General features: G+C 43.1%; 1 protein-coding gene across 1 annotated transcript in view; it reads left to right on the plus strand.

Moving 5' to 3' along the window:
• The window catches only part of map1ab (microtubule-associated protein 1Ab), a 37774-nt gene that overhangs the window by 12529 nt on the left and 4725 nt on the right, over positions 1-20520 (plus strand). The window contains exons 3-5 of the mRNA XM_088416780.1: positions 10147-10229; positions 10384-10521; positions 10735-20467. Coding sequence (XP_088272906.1) covers positions 10147-10229; positions 10384-10521; positions 10735-20467 — 9954 coding nt within the window. The remainder of the gene's footprint in view (positions 1-10146; positions 10230-10383; positions 10522-10734; positions 20468-20520) is intronic.

Raw genomic sequence — 20520 nt, forward strand, 5'->3', positions numbered from 1 at the left:
GGTTGTGGCCGGAGTGCTCCTTCTTTCTGATGATTCATTCATGGCGCCTCACTGCAGTAGAACCACCTTCTGTGTGTGTGTGTGTGTGCCCCTGCTTTTTGCTACATGGTGAGGACCGAACCCTGTTTTTTTTTTTCCCTTTCTGGGGACCTTTTGCGCTTGTTTGGCCATTTTGGTGGATCTCACAAGTCCAGACCTATTTTTGATCACCAACACTTGCTTTTAGAGTGAAATGAATTTTAGTTGGCTAGGTTCAAAGTTAGCGTTAGGCAATCTGTTGTGATAGTATTGTTCGGGGGCTAGGAATGCATTTTGTCAATGGGGTGTCCCCACTATGATAGGAAAAACCCCAATGTGTGTGTGCACTCATGCGTGTTATATGCCTATCAAAAAAAAAAAGAGTTATTTGTCAGTTTTCATTCTGAGCTATGAGATGAATGAGGTGATAGTGACTCAGCAAAACAAGTGCATTCAAATACAAGTGTGTGTTCATTTGATTGTCCAAACTTGTTTTCATTTGACAATACAGCGAGCAGCACCTTAACTTATGAATTGAATTCGTTCTGTGACCATGTGTAACACAATTCATTTTATCAAATACATTTTGGACCATGTAGAATCATTAGAATTACAATTTTTGAGATGCATTTAATATGAATTATGACTTTGATTCACCTGCGATTTTTGCAACATTCCGTTGCAACTATGTCAGCAAACAGAATTATTTTTTGACTTGTATTTCACCTCAAGACAGTAGGTGGCGGTAGCGAGCAGTTAATGGCTATGTCTTAAAGTGTCAACATCACGTCACAGACTACAAAGACAGACCATACAATTTTTAATATTTTTGTGGGTGTTAATAAATTTAACCTACATTTGTATTGATAGAACTGATGCCACTGAACAATTTGAGTGGCTGAAAAAAAAAATCATAAAAACGTTAATGCCTTTAGAAGCATTTACCAAATTTTGACCAAAAATGCAATGTGTATTGTTTGCAAAGTATGTGCACAAGGGTTAAGGAAAAATGTGTGTGATACAAAAGGAAGGAAGTTTTTACTTTATTTATTTATTTTTCTGTATTTTTAACAATCACTCGCAATTTTCAGCGGAGTTCCTCAGGCAAGCATTCTAGGTCCCATCATTTTCTATAAACGTCGGAAAAACATCGGCCCCGAGCGGGGGTGGAGGCTGTTGACAATGTTTTTTTTGTTTTTGTTTTTCTTTTGACTTCCATTGCCTCGATTAGTCGCGTCCCGAAAGAATTTGCGGCTCTCCGCGGAGACACGGAGGCGTGCCGGCCGGAAGATTAGCCGCCGGCTCGTCGTACGCCGGGATCGCATGACAGGGCAGACGGCTCATTTAGATGAGGTCCATTGATTGAGATCATCTTCACGGAAACACGCACACACCGCTCCATCCTATCTAATGTGGCGAAGTAGCTTAAGCAGCGAGCGTTATGAGACGGCCGCAAGCCCCTCTGACTCTTCCAGGACCGACTCATTAACATACTTCATTAAGTCGTCTTATTAAAGTGTTAGCCCTCTTTTGATTTCGCCGCCAAACGTCCGTATGGAGAGTTTTGATGGCTAGCCAAAATAACTAAATGGAGAAACTGTGCGTGTGAATGCTGGAAGCTGAATGAATAATTATGGAAGCATTTGGAATAATGGAATATAATTTTGAATTATGGGGAATGATGGTGAGCAATGTGGAATCGTGGAACGATATTAACCCTAGCGGACTTTGCAAACCATGCACATTGCAATTTTTTTCCGAATTTTGTAAATGCTTTTAAAAGCGGAATAATTAACGTTACTTATGAATATTTTTTTTCTCAAATTATTCAGTGGCATTCCTTCTGTCCATACATATGTAGGTTACATTTTTTAACACCCACAAAAAATTGAAAAATGGTATGGTCCGCCTTTGTACCTGTCTCTACCGCCACCTACTGTCTTGAGGTGAAACACGAGTCAACAAAGAATTTTCTGTTTGCAAACATAGTTTGACCGCCGCTCAACAGAATGTTGCAAAAATCACAGGAAAATCAATGTCATAAATCCTATTAACATGCATCTCAAAAATGGTAATTAGAATGGTTTTATTTGGTCCAAAATTGGACTATAATTATTTTTGTACACAAAATCTCACATGTCCAGCTGCGATCACATAGAAATGTCAGAATTGCTACATTTTGAAAGTTTACATGTTTAAATCATCTTCTGGAAATTTCAGCTCCCTGGTGTTTTTCCCATCATATCATAAAAAAAAAAAAAAATCAAAGAAATTGCCATGATTTGTAACATATTGCCACAAGGGTTATACAATACTAAACTTTTATTTTGATGAAACAATTTTGGTAGGGATACGATGAACCATTTAAAGTTGAAATTTTGTCTGAATCTGTTTGGGAATGTTGATATTTTAATTTGATTTAGAATTTCAAATGAGAAATTTTTGGAAACCCCCATTGTGAATGAATAGGTATTTTTGAGGTGAAAATGTTGGGAAAACTGCAAAAGTTAGGGATGAGAAAAATTATCGTCTAGGAAGCGTGTTTTTTTTTTTGCAACATGTTGAAGATGGAAAGCTTTAAATCGATAAAAACATTGATTTTATTAAGCCGGCATAAAATTGTTTTAGTGAAAAAATCTTGTGGCATTTTTTTTTTTAATAGAAGTTCTCATCATCTGCATGCTTTTATTTATTTATTTATTTTTCATTTCGGGGTGAATACAACGGCGGGAGGGTGGGCGCCACTGAGCCTCCACCTGCACGCTTCAGATAAGACTTGATGCAAATTTTTGGCCACGGAACACTTTTTAGTGGCACTTTAAACAACGCGACAACAGAAAGATGGCGGCCTACTCACAAGCTTTGCTGCTTTGGTCGGAGTCGAAAGTAAACGTTTTGGCAAGGTACACAGAGACTCGCTGCGGTTAAAAGAATGATAGATTTAGTCTTTATAACATACGTGAAATTCTTGCCAGTTTTTCCATGATATTTTAGGCCTATGGACTCTCTTTCTCTTTTAATTATGCACAGTTAATGCATTTAAATATGTGGAATGTGTGTTTGTATGAATGTGAACTAGATGATCAATTTTCTTGGTTTGGTCATGTGACATAAGCTGAGCCATGATTGGTTGTTGGTTATATTCAATCTCATTTTCAGTTATCAAATGGAAAAATGTTTTAAGAGGTATTTATTGAACGAGAAAATGAATCAAGTTGTCAAATTAACTATGGATGAAAAATTACTTTTTACAGCTGAAAATGGCTCAAGTTTTGACCTGAATGAAAAGAATGTATTGTCCATTACTTGTAAAAATGTACTCAAACTCAATTAAAAAAAAACAAAAAAACAGTTCAAGCAATCAGTAGTAATAGCTACAAGCGGCATTCAAACAATATTGGATTACATTTCATCTTTTAAATGTCCATTTTTATATCTTTCTAATTCAGTAATTCTTGTACAGACCACTAGAGGGAGCTCAGCACTCAGCAAGTTAGCTGCCCTGTGTGCCAATTTTTTTGCCATGTCTCGGGTGAATTTGTTTTAATATTTACTTGATTTATTTTAGTTTATTACTATTATTTGTATCACGTCATGTTTATTGACTGCTTGTTTAAAAAAAGGGTAATAAATAGACATGTTTGACCAAACATGCTGAATAATCGTGATTTCAATATTGACCAAAATAATCGTCATCATCATAATCGTGCAGCCTGAGACTAAGATTAAACATAAAATGGAAATAATTCAGGTTCGGCCCAGTAACCGTTGATCCACGGACCGGTACCGGGCCGCGAACCAGTGGTTGGAGACCCCAGCTTTAGAAGCAAAGCAAAGCAGCTGATTTTGCTGCTTCTACTAAAATGAGATAGCAACATAAGATCTCTGTAGCAGATGGCGGGGATGTGAGATCTTCTACGATCTGTTTGTTTTATATCAAAAGCAGCAGATAGTCCCCCCCCCCCCCCCCCCCCCCCCCCCCCCTTCCCTATGCAGTCCTCATTTCCATAAACGAGATGATCCTCCCTCGTTTTCTGCGGGATTTTCTTCCCGGGGCCGCAGAATCCGCTCGGCTAAATTCTCTCCCTCGCGAGACACGAAACCCCGCTGGCCTCCCGGGAGCGACAGCATCGCGATGACCGAGCAAAAATCAGGAGCGCTAATGCCAAGGGCCGATACGGCGGCATGGAGAGTAGCCGGGGGCCCGAGAGCGAAGCGCGGCGCCGGCTGACGTCTCTGTTGGTGCAGAGCGGCGGCGGTCGGCATCGATCCCCGCTTGACAAGCTGCTCCCACAGGGGAACCCGTTTCCATCTCCGTCGTCCTCTCCAATCTGCTGACTCGGCCGTGCGCCGCGCAAATTGAACCCAAGCGTAACTACGCCATGAACGTCCCATTCCCGACAAGGCTTGTTTTACTTTGAAAATATGAGCGCTACCGTAATCCTGCCCACAAACGGACGTTTTTACTATGAAGTACATGATCATTTGAATAGAGAATTTTCAAATGAGTACAGCACATGAAATATAAATACTGTATTTTCCGCACTATAAGGCGCACCGGATTATAAGGCGCACCTTCAATGAATGGCCTATTTTCAAATGTTTTCATATATAATGTGCACCGTATTATAAGGCGCACAGAATAGAAGCTACAGTAGTGGCTGAGGTTTAGCTATGCTAAAGGTAATGTCAAAAAAACAAGTCAGTCAAAGACATTATGATTATAATTGAGACAATCAGAAATTAAGATGATTTGTGGAAAGTAGTATGTCAAAAATGAGGAAAGAATACCTCTTGGTTAATGTAGATCAGTGCCAAAAAAAAAAGTCAAAAATGAGGTTATTTGAGTACATCCATCTTGCCATTTGTTTAACAAGATAACGAAAGAAAAAACAGATCATCTTGGATTAAATCATGACAGAAGAAAATGGTTCCTTATAACAGATCGGGTATGATGCAAATTAGCAACAACAGGGAATAATGGTGGGAAAACACAAAGACTGTGGGCTAGTGATACGGTATCGCTAGTGCTTGCAAAGTTGACTCAACAAGCCGCCTTTTGAAATTAGATGGCAATCGCTGTTAAAAGGGACAATATGTAATAAATGTGTTCTTAATGACCAACAGAATGTTTTAAATATAATCGTAGGTTATATCATTATATTATATTACCTGGGGGGTGGCACTTCTCTTGTCTGTTCTAGCTATGCACAGCAGGAGGTGCTACATTTAACGTAATGCCCCTAAAGCTCACAGGCGCATGCAAAAAAATTACACAGTATCCCATTAATTAATTATAGGTGATACGGTTTGAAGTTATTTTGACGATACTGTACAACACAGGATGTTTTTGGTGTGCTCACAGCTTGTGGAAATTGCAGTTCGTGACACGGTATCATTAGTGCTTGCGGAGTTGACTCAACAAGACTCCTTTGTAAGTTTTTAGATGAGAATTCTTAGAAATTGAAGTTTTTTTTTTTTACCTTTTTGGCATATTTGTAGAATAAGGAAAATGATTTTGACATACAAATAGCTTATTAGTGACGAGGTACTGTAACCGCTTGGAGAAAAAAAAAAGAATATGAATGTATCCATATATTCATTTGTACTAAACATAATACACTTTTCTTATTGAACCAAATCTTCAATATTTTCTTTAAAGATAAAATACATTTTGTTTCAGCGTTTAAAATCGGGCTGTCATTTTAATACCGTAGCTCGTGGTTATCACACCATCGGAATCTTAATACGGTTCTATCACACAATTTTTTTCCCGCCTGTTTGAAAAGATGTTGGGAGTAATTCCCAAGGGCCTCTGGCCGCAAAGCGTATCCTATTAATAGTTCTGCGGGCAATTTAACAGCCTGCTACATTTGTGAATGGATTGGCTTTTTGAACCCCATTTTCTCCACTTGGTCCTCAACTCGTCCCCTACACGGCGGAAGGTGACATTCTCGCCCTCGCTTTTTCCAACCTCCACGCAGCGCACATGAAGGTCACGTTGAAGTCGCTTCCATCATGTCATGCGGCTGAAGTCCATTATTAGAAAAACATGCGGAGGAAAGTCTTTATTTTTAAACCCTCATAAATGTGTATACAAAAAAGCACATTTGGTGGCACACACAATGTGTTTTCAGACTCCAGAGAGATGTCTGTGTATGGCGTTCCAGATACCGCCTGCACTCCAAAGGCATTGTGGATATTTACGCTGCTCAGAGGCGGCGTGGAGAAATGTTTGTGGTGGCCTGAAAGACACACACTCATATTGTGTTGCGGATGTTTTGGCAGCTCGCCGCGTGTGTGTGTGTGCTATCGGCTCTTCCTTTTGAGAGTGATGTCATAGTTGGCACGCCGATGCCACTTGGACAACATCCCGCTGCTGGCCGGAGGGACAATAGCCGCCTTCTCTCCCTCAGGGTGGTCGCCCCCCCGCTAGCCCCTGCGCGTACCCCACTTTTGTCTCGTAGCTCGGCTCCGCCATTCCAACCGCATGTTACGAAAGTGCAGCCTTCAAGCTGCCGCTCAAGTGTCAAATGAAGTAGAGTGAGACCCCGTTGATCACGCTCACAATATGGAGAAAATGACCATTTCCTGGTTTTAGATCTCACGCTTGGATGATGAATTAAACAGGTTGTCATCATGAGAATTCAATGGGGACTGTGATAGTGATGACAATGGTGGCAAACATGCGGCCCGTGGGCCGGATCCGGTCAGCAAGGAGGTTTTAGTCCGGCCCGCAAGATGAATTTGTGAAGCATTAAATCCACAGTCGCATACATTATATATCAAATGAATCAAACTTTTATTTGTATTTTTTACATACTGTAATTTTAATCTTATTAACTCATTCAATACCAGGGACGTATTTTCATGTTTTTTTTTAAAGCGCAGACATTCAATCCCAGATGCTTAAGTATCAATTTAATTATCTTTTTTTTTACAATTTAAGTGTCTGGAAATGAATGTCCTTAACGTACTTAAGTATCATTATAGTGCTTAAGTATCTGGGATTTAATGTCCGGACTCCTAAAAAAAAAACAAAAAACGTGAAAATACGTGGCATTAAATGGGTTAGTATTATATTTTTAAAATGTTTTGAAAACAGCCGTTGTCACATTTTTACAGCTCTGTTTCATAGTTGTTCCACAATTTGATAGATAGATACACACATTTGTTTTACTGGTGGACTGGCTCCTGGTGGCTAGCAAAAAAACTGCACATTAGCCGCACTGGACTACATATAAGCCACAGGGCTCAAATCATGAGAAAAAAGTTGGGGCCCATCGTTCGAAAAATACTATAAATGTAATTGACACCAGTTGATTTTCAGTTACACACTATGATTTTACCAGTCTGGCCTATATGAGATTTTTTTTTTTGCACTGATTAGGGAGTGCATGAGTGTGAAATATGTGGAGAACCACTTTTCTAGATGGATGTTTGTTTTGGTCCTACTCCGGTTAACTGAATTGTTTACGGTTATTTGTGGTTTTTTCCTTTTAGAGACTTATCCCGCCGTTAGCATCGAGAGGCTTTGAATAGCTAAGCAGCTCAATCGTTCATCGCTGCTAAATCGCCGAAACAGGATTAGCATCAGAAGCTAAGTGTTTAGCTTCCCTTTGATGTTGTGTTGCACTTCATTAGTTCGTTGTACTCTTTGAAAAAAATGTTTTATCCTTTTGCCATTCTCACCTAATTAGTCTTCTGAGATAAACTACAAGTTTCATATGGCTATTAAGCTTACTTGCTAATGCTAACGTAGTTCAACATGCATGCTAGGTTTATTAAAGACTCTACTGTAAATTTTATTTTTGTATGAATATGTATTGTCCAAAATCAATTAGGATAGGCTCCTGCTCCGCCATTTGATTTTGATTTCATTTTCCAATCACTTTAGCTTCCGGCTCTGGCTAACCCGCTAACCCATTAGCTCACTTCAAGGTCTTAAAAAAAATCTGCCTCCCCCATTGGTGGAACACAACATTTTCTCTTTTATATCTCTCATACTACCTCTAAAAGTGGAAATTTGCCTGCCAGATTTAATTTCGGATTCCATATGAAGAAGTCCTACATTCTATTCTTCATCATTGGGCCCCATCACAGCGTCGTACGTGCGCTACACTATCTGGAGCAGTCTCTTTAAAACAGAGCGCTCTCATTTACCCAGTTCACATGGATATTTTTATCAAACAGGTCAGCATCGGGAAGGAAAAAAAAGCACCAACTTCTTTGAGACCAGGAATTGGCGACTATACATAAACCGGAGAAAATCTAATCAAGACCAGCAGGCGAGTAGCAACTACACGGTCTCACGAAAATAGGATATTGTGGAAAACTTGTTTCTATTCACTAAACAAAACACTAGTAAATATAAATCATTTTATTTATATTATATTGATAAATCCTTTGGTTATGGTGAAAGGTGACATTATGATGAGGGATGTATTTTTATTATAAAAACACATTGCTTGCATATCTATTGGCACTCAAGCGCAAACGCACACACATACAGACATAAACAATTCCTTATTTGGTATGACTGAAACTTGTCACCGCCTTCTTTGTAATAAAACAAAGGAGAGCTCGAAATGACCGGAAGACCTTGGTGCTCTCTTCCTCTTTTGCAAAAGATCGGTTTTGATTCGTCTTGACTTTTCACCAGTTTATTATTATTGATAATTCTCACAGTATCTAAAGATATGAATTATGTAAAAGATGTTTATATGTGGTACATATTAAAAAAATGCTATAGAAACAGTGTAGAGCAGTGGTGTCCAAACTGATGCCAGGGGGCCATTTGCGGCCCGTCGTCCATTTGTCAGCGGCCCGCGGCATATTGTATGCAGAAAAAGATGAGATTTTGATAAAGCCTGCAATTTTATTGCAATGTCAATTCCAATTTATGGTCATTAATGATTCTAAAGTGTTTTTTTTTTTTAAACTGGTGAGCTGACAAAAATTTGCTCTTGTTAGGGTTTCAAATAAGTTTGCTGTTTAGTGTGGGGGCTGGCCCGGTCATCCTAAAATGTTGAAAATGTGATCAATTTGAACAGGAAGCTGTTATGTAGCGGTTTTTGGGGGAATAACTGAAATATGGAAACAATAAATAGTTGCTTGCTTGCTTTCAGTGTAAATTAAAGTCATTTGGATGATTCCATTTTTCTGTATGTGGCCCCTGGTGTTTTGACCATGGAGAGACGTTGGCAAAAAAAAAAAAAAGGATGATTAGCTCCATGAGCTGATGATCCCGGTCATAATTTTAGACCCCTCTAATTATAGAATCCCATCTGTGCTGACACAAAAGGGATTCGGTAGCTTCAGCATCACCGCGGGCCGGAATACGTTCTGGAATTCTGTTTGTATCAATGCAAAGAACGTAACTGAAATGTTCAAGTGATTTAGGCTACTGAATTATGTGGAGTAGATAGCATATGACAAATTGAGATTTCAGTACCCAGCAGACTGTATGGCCTATTTCCAACTTGCGTTTTTCTAGCGTCGATGCACAAGTGGGTTGCTTGTTTCTACATAGTGATTGGCCTGAATAGGAGATAGGAAGCAGCGCAATTAAAAAGGACATAATAATATGCAAAAGAGACTTGAATTGCTTGAATATAAATTGTCGGGTCTCTGGAGAGCCTTCCCATCCATCAAGTGTGTAATTGCACAACCAAGTAAATCATTTGACTGAAAATGCTCATTCGTATTTTGGATGGAAATCATTTCATTCCCATCCGGGGTTTGTTTCTATTTAAAGTTTTAAAGTTTCTATTTTAAAGCGACAGCTTGAATCGGCAGTAATATCCATGTTAGACAGCTGTCCAAAACCATGATTTCTACCAAAGATGGAGACTCTAAACCGGGTTTAGACTCGTCTACTAAAGACTCTGGACTTGACTCGGAATCTTCTTTTGAGACTGGTCAATTTGGACTGGTGGTCAGCAACTTGAAACTTGGCTTGGAGCCTGTAGAACTCTTTCAACACAATTGTGGATGTCAGACTAAGGATTAATGAGCTGTATGGGTTCAGGTTTTGGTTCCTATCTTAAGAAAACTGATGGATGGATGACTTGTTTGATTTCAAACTGATCCTGTTCAGCTGTTGTCCTTTTTAATGTACGTGTGCAGGTCAAAGGACTCTACACCACAGAAGTGATGTCCTAGAGACGGTGGTACTTGTCAATCCTTCAAAAGACACGGTCGTAGCGGAGGTGAGAGCCATCCCTACGTTGCCATCATGTAAATCAAAGAACAATAATGTCATTATTTTTGTGCCTTCCCTTCCCCATTACTCTCATGATCTTCTCGTTCAAGCAGTTAAATGTACAAGCATATGTCGTAAGAGTCTGTCTTTGCATGTCCTAGATCCAGTCTCTTATCACAGACTCAGCGGGGCACAAACTTCTGGTCTTGAGCGGTCCTAGCTCCGATCACGGCGGCCTGCTTCTTCAAACGGGGGTTTTCAGCTACGACACCTTTGCGAGTGTATTTTCTGATCCTGGGGTGAGTCTCACTTAGAGAAACTGTTTGTGGACCTGCACTAAAATGATACTACACTTGACTTAACCCAGTGTTTTTTTGCAAAACATTTTGAAACCATCAAGGCACACCCAACTGGATAATGACCCCAAACCATGTTAAAACTCCCAAAAGTCACTGAGGTTATACGTTGTATATTCTTTATTGAAAAAAGGTTCTGCCTTTGTTCCACTGCAGGTCGGTGATCTATTTGGCCCATCCATCCCCAAGCAGCAGGCTACACTTACTGTGTCCTGCCGCGGGGAGGTGGGCTGGAACTCCCTGGGACAGCTGCAGACCCTGCGGGAGTTCCTGGACTACAAACTAAACCCTGAGCCCGTAGTTCTCAAGATGGAGGGAGTCAGCGAGTTCACCGAGTACATATGTGCCACAGTTGACGTCCCCTCACCCTTTGACCTCCTCGAGCCGCCGACGTCCGGAGGTTTCCTGAAACTCTCCAAGCCGTGCTGCTACATCTTTCCCGGCGGACGCGGAGACTCTGCTCTCTTCGCTGTGAATGGCTTCAACATCTTAGTAGACGGCGGCTCCGAGCGCAAATCCTGCTTCTGGAAGCTGGTCCGCCACCTGGACCGTATCGATTCCATTCTGCTCACTCACATCGGTGCTGACAATCTCCCTGGGATCAATGGAATCCTACAGAGGAAAATCGCAGAACAGGAGGAGGAGGGGTCTCAAGGCTCCACCACCGGTAGTGACTGGCTCAAGAACCTGATCTCTCCAGAACTCGGCGTAGTGTTTTTCAACGTGCCGGAGAAGTTGCGCATGCCAGAGTCTAATCTTAAAGTCAAACGCAGCATTGAAGAAGCCTCGCTGACTTTGCAGTACCTTAACAAACTGGGAATTCAGCCGGAGCCTCTCTACCGAGTGGTCAGCAACACTATTGAGCCCATCACCCTTTTCCACAAGATGGGGGTGGGTCGCTTGGATATGTACGTTCTCAACCCTGTCAAGGAGAGCAAAGAGATGCAGTTCCTCATGCAAAAGTGGGCTGGAAATAGCAAAGCCAAAACTGGCATCGTTTTGCCAAACGGGAAAGAGGGAGAAATATCCGTGCCCTACCTGACATCAGTGACTGCCTTAGTCGTCTGGCTTCCAGCAAACCCGACAGAAAAGATTATCAGAGTTCTCTTCCCGGGAAACGCACCTCAAAACAAGATCCTGGAAGGCCTGGAAAAGTTAAAGCACCTTGACTACTTACGGTATCCCGTAGCAACACAAAAGGATATTGCTTCAGGAGCGCCCCCTTCTGTGGTAAAACAGACAAAGTTAAAACAAAGAACAGAGAGCAAAGAGAGCCTTAAATCTTCTCCAAAGATAACCGCAAAGGTCACCAAGGATAAACCAGAAGGACAAGATGATGCCGGCCCGGAGACAAAGAGTGAGATTTTAAAGGAAAACATATCTGTGAAAAAGGAATTGAAAAAAACAACTAAAACCATCAAGTCTAAATCTGATGTGCCAGAAAAGAAAAAAATTCTGAAGGAAAAATCCTTCAAAAAGCACTCCAAGGAAAGGCTCTCAAAGATGGACGAGAAAAAGGACAAAGAAAGGAGAGAGATCAAGAAGGTCAAGAAAGATGAGTCCATCAGAAAAGATGAGAAGAGAGATGTTAAGTCCAAAGAGGACAAGAAAAAAGAAACATCCAAACCAGAGCTGAGAAAAATCGCAAAGCCCGACCTAAAACCCCTGACGCCGGAAGTCCGAAAGACGTTACACAAAGCGAAAGTTTCGAGTAAAACCAAGACTGGAAAAACTAAACTGGCAAAGGCTGACTCCAAGCCAGAGAAACCAAAGACTGGAGACGAAAAAGACAAAAGTAAAAGTATTCAGGCTGAGCCAACACAGAACAGAGTTTGTCCCTCTGAAGACGCGACCGAGGATACTAAAGTAATCAAAACTGTAGCTGTAGATGATCTTACTGCACCAGCATGCCATGATGAGGGTGGTCTGCAGACTACAGCTCACAGTTTTTCCCCAAAGTTGCCAGAATCACCTGAAACTGTACACCAACCTACAACAGAGACCCCTGAAAAGGAGGAACCCCTGCCAGTGAAACCTGCTGCTGAGGCAAAACTTCACGACCAGAAAGAATTGGAAGAGACTCAGCTGTACGAGGATGAGGGAGCTGCATCCCAGGATGAGGATGAGGAGGAAGAAGAAGATGCACCGACTGCTGAGGCGAGGTCAGAGGAAGAGGAAGAAGACGAGGATATGGGAATTGGTGAAGAGGAAGATGAATTCCAGTTGAAGGAGCATGATGAGATGGACGGAAAACACGAAACTCAAGGAATGGGGAAAGTAGAAACTTTCCCTTCAGCCGAGGGCGCCACAAAAGACGAAGAAGAGGAAGAAGAACTAGTAGAGAAGGCTGAATTGGAGGAGGTTGAAGATTTAGACGTGATAGCAGATGAAGAGATCTCCAGTGACGATGTGGCTAAAGAACTGACCGCCAGCCAGAGCAAAACTGACACCTTGGCCCAAGACAAATTTGCAGAGGAAGAGGAAGAAGAAGAGGAAGAGGGCTACCTTTCGCACGTGGGAGGAACTACAGCGCCTATAAGTGCAGTAACTCCTGCAACCGCATTGGTGGATCCTATCTCCTACATCCAAGACGAAACCATTCCGGGCTACTCGGAGACAGAACAAACCATCTCCGACGAGGAAATCCACGAGGAGGCCGAAGAGAGGATACCTCACCTTCAATATGACGTCGGTTCCCACGATGTCTCGGTTCCAGATCAGACCGGATCATTTGTCAACATTCACGGCATGAGGGAGATGCAGGCTTCGGTCATTCCTGGCAAGGGTTTTATGCCTGGTGCGCAGGAGCAACTGTCATTGTTTACCAACATCTTCACTGCCCCGTTGGCAGAGGAAGAACATGTGTCCTCTGCAACGTCCATCACAGAGTATGACAAACTGTCCTCACTTCCCACTTCTCTTGCTGAAGACCAGTCGGCCGCATCCACCGTAGCGCCTGAAGAGCCAGCGAAAAGCAGAGTGACCAATGAGCAACTTCTCTCATCGGGAACACTTTCACCATCATCTCTTGAAGACAAATCTCCTTCGGCTGACCTGCAACTTCCCCTTGAAGATGTGAAGACGGCCGCAAAGCTCCCCGAATCCCATGACGATGACGATGAAGAAGAAGAGGAAGATCAGACTCCCAATGTTGATATCTCACGCGAAAAACTCCAAGAGGGCTATGCCTTATCCCAAACCGCAAAGTGCAAGGAAAAGGATGTTGAAAACGTATCTGAGCCAGCATCTTCTGTTTCCAAGTCGATAGACGAAGACAAGCCAGTCCACTTTCCAGTTGAAGAGGAGAACATCGATGCAGTGGCCTCCATAGGTGTTTCATCAGTAGTGCCTACAAGGCCTTTTGGCTCAGATTCTTTTACCTCAGAGAGCGAGGAGCGTTGTTTCAGCCCAGATGACATCACTGTAAAAATGGCCTCTCCGACACAATCAGGACCACCAAGCGCATCTCATTCCCCGCTTCGACAATCGCCAGTGGGGGCATTTCCTGATTTGAAGCTCTCCAAACCTGCCACCTCAACTGAAGAGAAAACTGGAAAGCAAAAAGAAGAGGAGCAAAAAGACAAGAAGACAGAGGACAAATCATTTGACAAGGACTTGACGAATGTTGTACCCGTCAAGGAGCCAGAACAAGACACAGCAAAGCAGACAACTATCAAAGAGGAACCTTCACCTGAAATTCAACCGCCTGTGTCAGAAGACAGTAAATCTCCAGAAAGATACAGACAATTCCTTGATTACGATGAAGATGACAAAAAAGGCACCTCAGATGAGAAAATTTCAGTCAAAACAGCTGTCACTCTAAAACAAGAAGACAGCGTTTCAGAGAAACAAGAAATAGTAGATGAGCAGAAACGTAAATCTGCTCTCCCTGAAATGATTTGTGCTATTTCACCCATTGAGGATGAGAAGATAACAGAAGATGACAATGTTAAACCTGTGACAAAGGAATCATCTGATGTCATCATGAAAGATAACCTTAAAGAATTGGAAAAAGAAACCACTTTTTCAGCCAAAGAAGTCATTGTTGCTCTGGGAGACAAGGATGAGGACCATGACTTCAAAACCGTGGAAGAGGTCAAGAAGCCAGACGCTGCTGTGCCTGAGAGTAAAGCAATAAAAATGGAGGAAGAAGACATGGAGAAAACGTCTGACATTGCTGCAACAAAACCCGAAGAAAAAGAAATTCAAATTGTTCACAGCACAGAGGCAAATGATAGTATTTCAATTCAAACCCCTTGCGAGGATGAGAAGCAGGAGAGGATTGAGAAGAATAAAACAACGGCTGAGATCAAAGACGATAAAGCAGGGCTCATCACAGAGCAGACAGAAAAAGATCAGGCCAAGACTATCTTGAGTGAAATCTCCAAAGACGTTTGTATGACTGTTGCACACATTACGGCAGAAGAGAAGGATCAAGAGATGAAATCTGCCACATTAGCAACTTCTGAACAACCACTTGCAGACAAATCTGGAAAAGAAGCAGAAAAAACACTATCTGACGTGGACCTTACATGCAAGAGGAAAGAAGCTGAGCAGACCCCCGAACAAGATGATATTTCGGCTAGTAAAGTAGACGAAAAGGCTGATGACAAACTGATCAGCGCCACTGACAAACCATCTGAGAAAAAAGATGTTATGGATGTGGATCAACATGTTGGTATCAAAAGTGTACAAGAAGAAACATGTAAAGTGTCCGTCAAACCCATAACAGAGGAATGCAAAGATTCCATTGACGAAAAACAAATGGCAGAAGTAGACACAAAGATTGATTCGGAAGATATACTCAAATCTTTGGTCACCGAGGAGGCTCGAAAGGACGACTCCTATGATAAAAATGAATGCTCTGTTGATGTACCAAAGGATGCGGAAACACAAGATGGAAAAGTTAGCTTGACCCAAACTGTGAAAGATGAAAAGAGCCTTGAAAGCCACAAAGAATCTGAAGAACTGAAAGAAAAAATGGATGTCAAAGAAATGACAAAAGATAGCAAAGATCCCAAAGAAGAGAGCTCCGAGGATCGAAAACAGGTCAAATCTGAAGGCGGTGGTGAGACATCGGATAAAGATGTAGTGACACAGCTCCTTTGTGAAGATGAAGCCGTAAAAGCTGACGAAAATGGAGAGCTCACAATGAGTACAAATAGAGACAAACTAGACACAAAAATTGACTCATTTAGCGCACAAGAAGTTCAAAAGACTGCTGAGGCAGATGATTTTCCCGGTGACGTCAAAGAGATGGACCACTCCCTAGCCCAGGTCATGGACGAGAGAGCTAAAGAAAAGTTACCTGAAGAAGAAACCCTTGACACACAAACTGCAGCTCCAAAAAAAGAGCAAAAAGAAAATGGTGGAGTTGCAACACCGGTTCTGAGTTCTGATGAGAAAATAGAGAAAGAAAAGGATGATGCTCATGTTGCAGAAGTGAGCAAGGAACTCAAGATGGAGAAGGAACAGGAGAAGGAGGCAACGTATGAGACGAAGGAACTGCTGGAGCAAAAGACAAAATCGGAAGAAGAACACACCAAAGAGGAGAAATGGGAGCGAGAGGAATTACAAGAGAAGGACCTCGACAAAACCCTGAAACAATCTGCCCAGGCAACATTTGGAGAAGCAGTATTATGTTCCACGTTAGACCAAAAGCCTCCCTTCCTAATTCAGTCCTCTAATGAAGACCAGGATGATGAGGATGAGGAAGAATATATATGTATGGGCTCCAGACCTTTATCGGTTGAGCTGAGAAAAACTGAACCTCAGCCCAGCTCTGGAGGCCAAACATCTCCATCGAGCAATCAAACTGAAGAAGCCACACCCAGACAGGCTGTGATAGTAATACCAACTCTTACAATGCAGGAACCTTCACTTGATGAAGACCCCAAAGACTTTTTAACAGAAGAATGCACTCTTTCTAACGATGCAGAAAAACCCGGAACCACTCCTTCGCCGATCACCCACACTGAGCCGTCCTTGGCTACTGATGCCGAAAAGGGAGTGACAACTTCCTCTGATCTATCGTACTCTAAAAGAGAACCAGAGTCCAGTTCAAACACCGAGATCCAGTCCAACATCCAATCTCACATAAGTCCCGACGCCGTTGAGAAGAGGGTGCAAGATGGGAAGCCTGACAAAGAGGCAGAGCGGGAGAGGGAAGGGGAACGGGAGGCGGCTTCTCCAGGATTCTCACAGCCTTGTTCTTACTTCCTCTTGGACAAAGACTCAGATGAGAGCAGCCAAACGAATGGTTTGAAATCAGATGGAGCAAAGAAGGAACGCACTGATAATGGATTACAGGATGAGAGTGAAACTGTTGCCGCATCCAAGTATGATCCATATGAGAAGCCCATCCCAAAAGAACCTACTACTCAAGAAGGGACAGAAACGTTTGAAAGTCATACATTTGACATTGGCATGGACGATAACAGAAGAATAAGTCAAGCAGGGTCAACCATGTTTCTACATGAGGATCAAGTCAAAGAAGAACCAATGTCCTTAAGTGGAGGTGACGGTGTAGGTCACCCAAGTGCCTCGCCGGAACAAGAAAGTAGGGAGAAAGGGCAAGAAGAAGAGAGGGAAAGAGAAGAAAGAGCCGACGTGCCTCCTTCTGAAAAGAACTTTACAGCCTTGAATATGCAAGACAATAAAATTTCCCAGGAGTCTTACAGTCCCAAAGAGGACAAACCAGAAAAATCGGAGAAAGAGAAGCAGGATATGGACGAAGGAACTTCAGGAACATTTCAGACAGGCGAAAGGGATCAAGCTTCTACTGGTGCTGCTCTTCATTCCACAGGGCAAGCATCAAGTCAAGAAATCTGGAACCAATCAGATCCCAGCACTCCATTCACACAAAAGGACACCTTAAAAAAGGAGATTGAAAAATCACCGAAAGACAAGACGGATTTCTCTGATCATGGAGGCTCTCCATCCGGTCGGCACTCACCAGCAGAAAAAGATATTTTACCCCACGGTGCTTCATTCTCTGCAAGGGAAGAGCAAACAAATAAACAAAGAGCAGATTTGGGCTCCTCGAGTTTAGAACATACAATAGATGACAACATTCTTGCCTCAGACAACAATAAGCCCAAACTGGACTTCCCAGAAGGAAAAGAAGACCTGGTAGATATCCGCTTACTTGTAGCAGGTGAGGATTTCAATGTTGATGATGAAGATGACGAGGATGAAGATGATGAGGAAGAGGAAGAACAAGACTTGAGTGATGTTGACATGGAAAAAGGTGCAAGGGAGCAGTCTGAAAAAGAAAGGTGTGCGCGTAGTTCTGATGACAACACAACACCCACTGAGGATTCAAACAAAACCTCTCCTGAATTGAGCTACCAAAAAGAGGCAACGACCCCTAAAGCTACCCCTGATAATACCCTAGTTACATCCAAGCAGGACACAAATAAAATATTACATTCTGGTGACGCAATCCTTTATGAGAAGGGTGATGTCTATGGAGCGACAGCTGCTGGTATGACCGAACCTTCTGAGACATACGTTGACAGCAAAACAACCCCACCAGGAACAAGTGCCATCAAACTAGACCCCTTTGACACAAAACTTCTAGAAACACAGGAAAACAAAACATCATTATTCCCTGAGGTAGGAACACCAAGGAGGCAATCATTTGCTGAGGATATTGCTCCTTCTGAGGTTCAGCAGTCAAAGAAAAATGATGGAGACCAAGAATCTCTCTCATCTCAGTCAGAAAACCGTTACCAGTCGTCACCCATAAGCAACCTCGGGAGCTCAACCTTAGCAGCACCATCTGACCAACCCACATCCAAATCGCTAACAACCTCTGAACTCTCTCCACTGCAAACGAGAAGCTACGCTGATATCGGACTGAGTGAGTCAGAAGAATACTCTGAGGTCAGCCAAGTAGGCCTGAAAAATCAGCATCACGAAAGCCAGTCAGATGTACGTGAAGAAGAATATAGCACAGGAGACACCCAAGAGGAAAGTGCGACTCGGAGGCAAAGCTCCGATCTGACGTCTAAAAACGAGGACCAAGTTCCCTCATTACCTTGCACCTTCACCACCTCTACAGCCAGTTACTCATCACCCTTTTCCAGTTTTGCCCAGCATTTAGAAGACACGGCTAAAAGGTTTGTAAGTGCGTCAAGCAATTTAGCCCAGCAAGTGCCATTGTTCAGCAGCGGGTCTGTAGGCTCAGCTTCCGGTGGCCTTCGGAGAGATGAGTACATGGAAGTGATGACAAAACCTACAAAAGATTCCCAGGCTGAGGAGATCAAATCATCATCTGTAGTACCAAGTACTGAACCCTCAAAACGAGAAGACAGTTTCTCCACATCAGAAGCTCGTTTGGATGTTTCTCCGCAAAGGGCTCAACCCGCCGACAAGAGTCCTGCAGAAGATCCCCTAGAATGGCAAAAAAGGTCTGAGGAGAAAGACACTTTTTCATTGTTAACTCCAGCAAAATCAGAAACTACTCTAGGTGCAACAGACTCAAAGACTAACACAACTGTTGAATCGCTAGCAGAAGTGCGGACTCAAACAGATTATCACACTGCCACCGTGACAGAAACTGCAAGTGGTGCTATGAACACCTTGTGTGCCAAGGCAGACCTTCCCGAAGCAAAGGAGGAGGAAAAGCAGCCAAGTGTGAAGACACCTCATGACGAAAAGGAGAAGATGATGATCCACACTAAAGTGGATCAGGAAACGGGAAAAAAAGATCTAATACAAGGACAAATTGAAGCAAAGTCACCGGAGGACGAGATCTGCAAGACGAGTACTGAGAAGATGAAAACCGTAGCTGATAAAGTCGACGAGTCAGAAGATGAAGCGGATGTCCCTGAGGTAACGGAAAGCTTTTTGGACAAATCGCCGGTGAGATTAGAGGCAAGGCGCAAGAGTAGTTTGTCTGATTGGGAGCTGCTGCAGAAGCCAGATGATTTCCCAAGTGCCCCTCCACCAGGTTACGGTGACCAAGAGGAGGAAGCCTTCGAATGGATGGCAAGCATCCAAGGTGCCTCCTCAAAAGCGACCTCACTCACAGGAGCGTCGAGCAAAGCAAAAACCGATCGGCCATCGGACTTAATCACTGCGGCGGAATCCTCTTTTGAATACAAACAGCGTAAAGGAGAACTGTCTCCTTCCTTCATCAACCCGAGTCCACATCAGTTCTCTGATGACGAGGTTGAAGAGGACTACCGAAGTGACCGCTCCCAGGAAGGAGCCGATGCAGCCCGCGAGCAAAAATCTGTGAAAAGAAAGTCACACAAGCAAAGGCGTCCCCATGGAGATGCCGGTGCTGTCTCAGCTGGATTGACTGTGACTTTAGCCGGAGAGGAAACACCTCCCACATCGCTGAGCGAGTCGTTGCCTTCGCAGTCCGACTCCGATGTGCCCCCAGGAACCGAGGAGTGTCCATCCATTACCGCCGAAGGGAACCTGGACTCAGATGAAGACGCTGAGCATTTGCCTGCGGACAAATCGTCCGCTTCGGGCGCTGCCGCCGGCCAACGTCCCTCATCAGCTCAGCAGAGGCACGATCCCCTCCCTACCTCTGTAAGAGACCCTCCTCCACAACCTCCCCATCCCGATGCGTGCATGGTGGATCCAGAGACTGTCCTTCAGGACATCGGTGGCACAGGAAAACCTCTCAAGAAGGACCAGAAGACCACCAAGGGCCTCAGGAAAGCAAAACCCAAATCTGCCTCTCCTGCTAGAAAGAAAAGGTCCACTACGCCGGTGAGACAGGCCCATAAGGACTCGGCCTCACCCCGATCAGCGTCCCTCAAGAGGAAGGACCAAGAGAGGAGCTCCAAGCTTGTGAAGATGTCGGAGAACCAAGGTTCACGGAGTGATATCCTGAAGGGCCTGGTCAATGGAGTCAAGAGCAGTTCAGGTGCGTTTGATCTTTGAAGGTAACAAGCGCTAGGTGTTCAAAGGTTTATTACA

The sequence above is a fragment of the Hippichthys cyanospilos genome, chromosome 6 (assembly GCF_059441005.1).
Source record: "Hippichthys cyanospilos isolate Australia breed blue-spotted pipefish chromosome 6, RoL_Hcya_1.0, whole genome shotgun sequence".
NCBI classification, from domain to species: domain Eukaryota; kingdom Metazoa; phylum Chordata; class Actinopteri; order Syngnathiformes; family Syngnathidae; genus Hippichthys; species Hippichthys cyanospilos.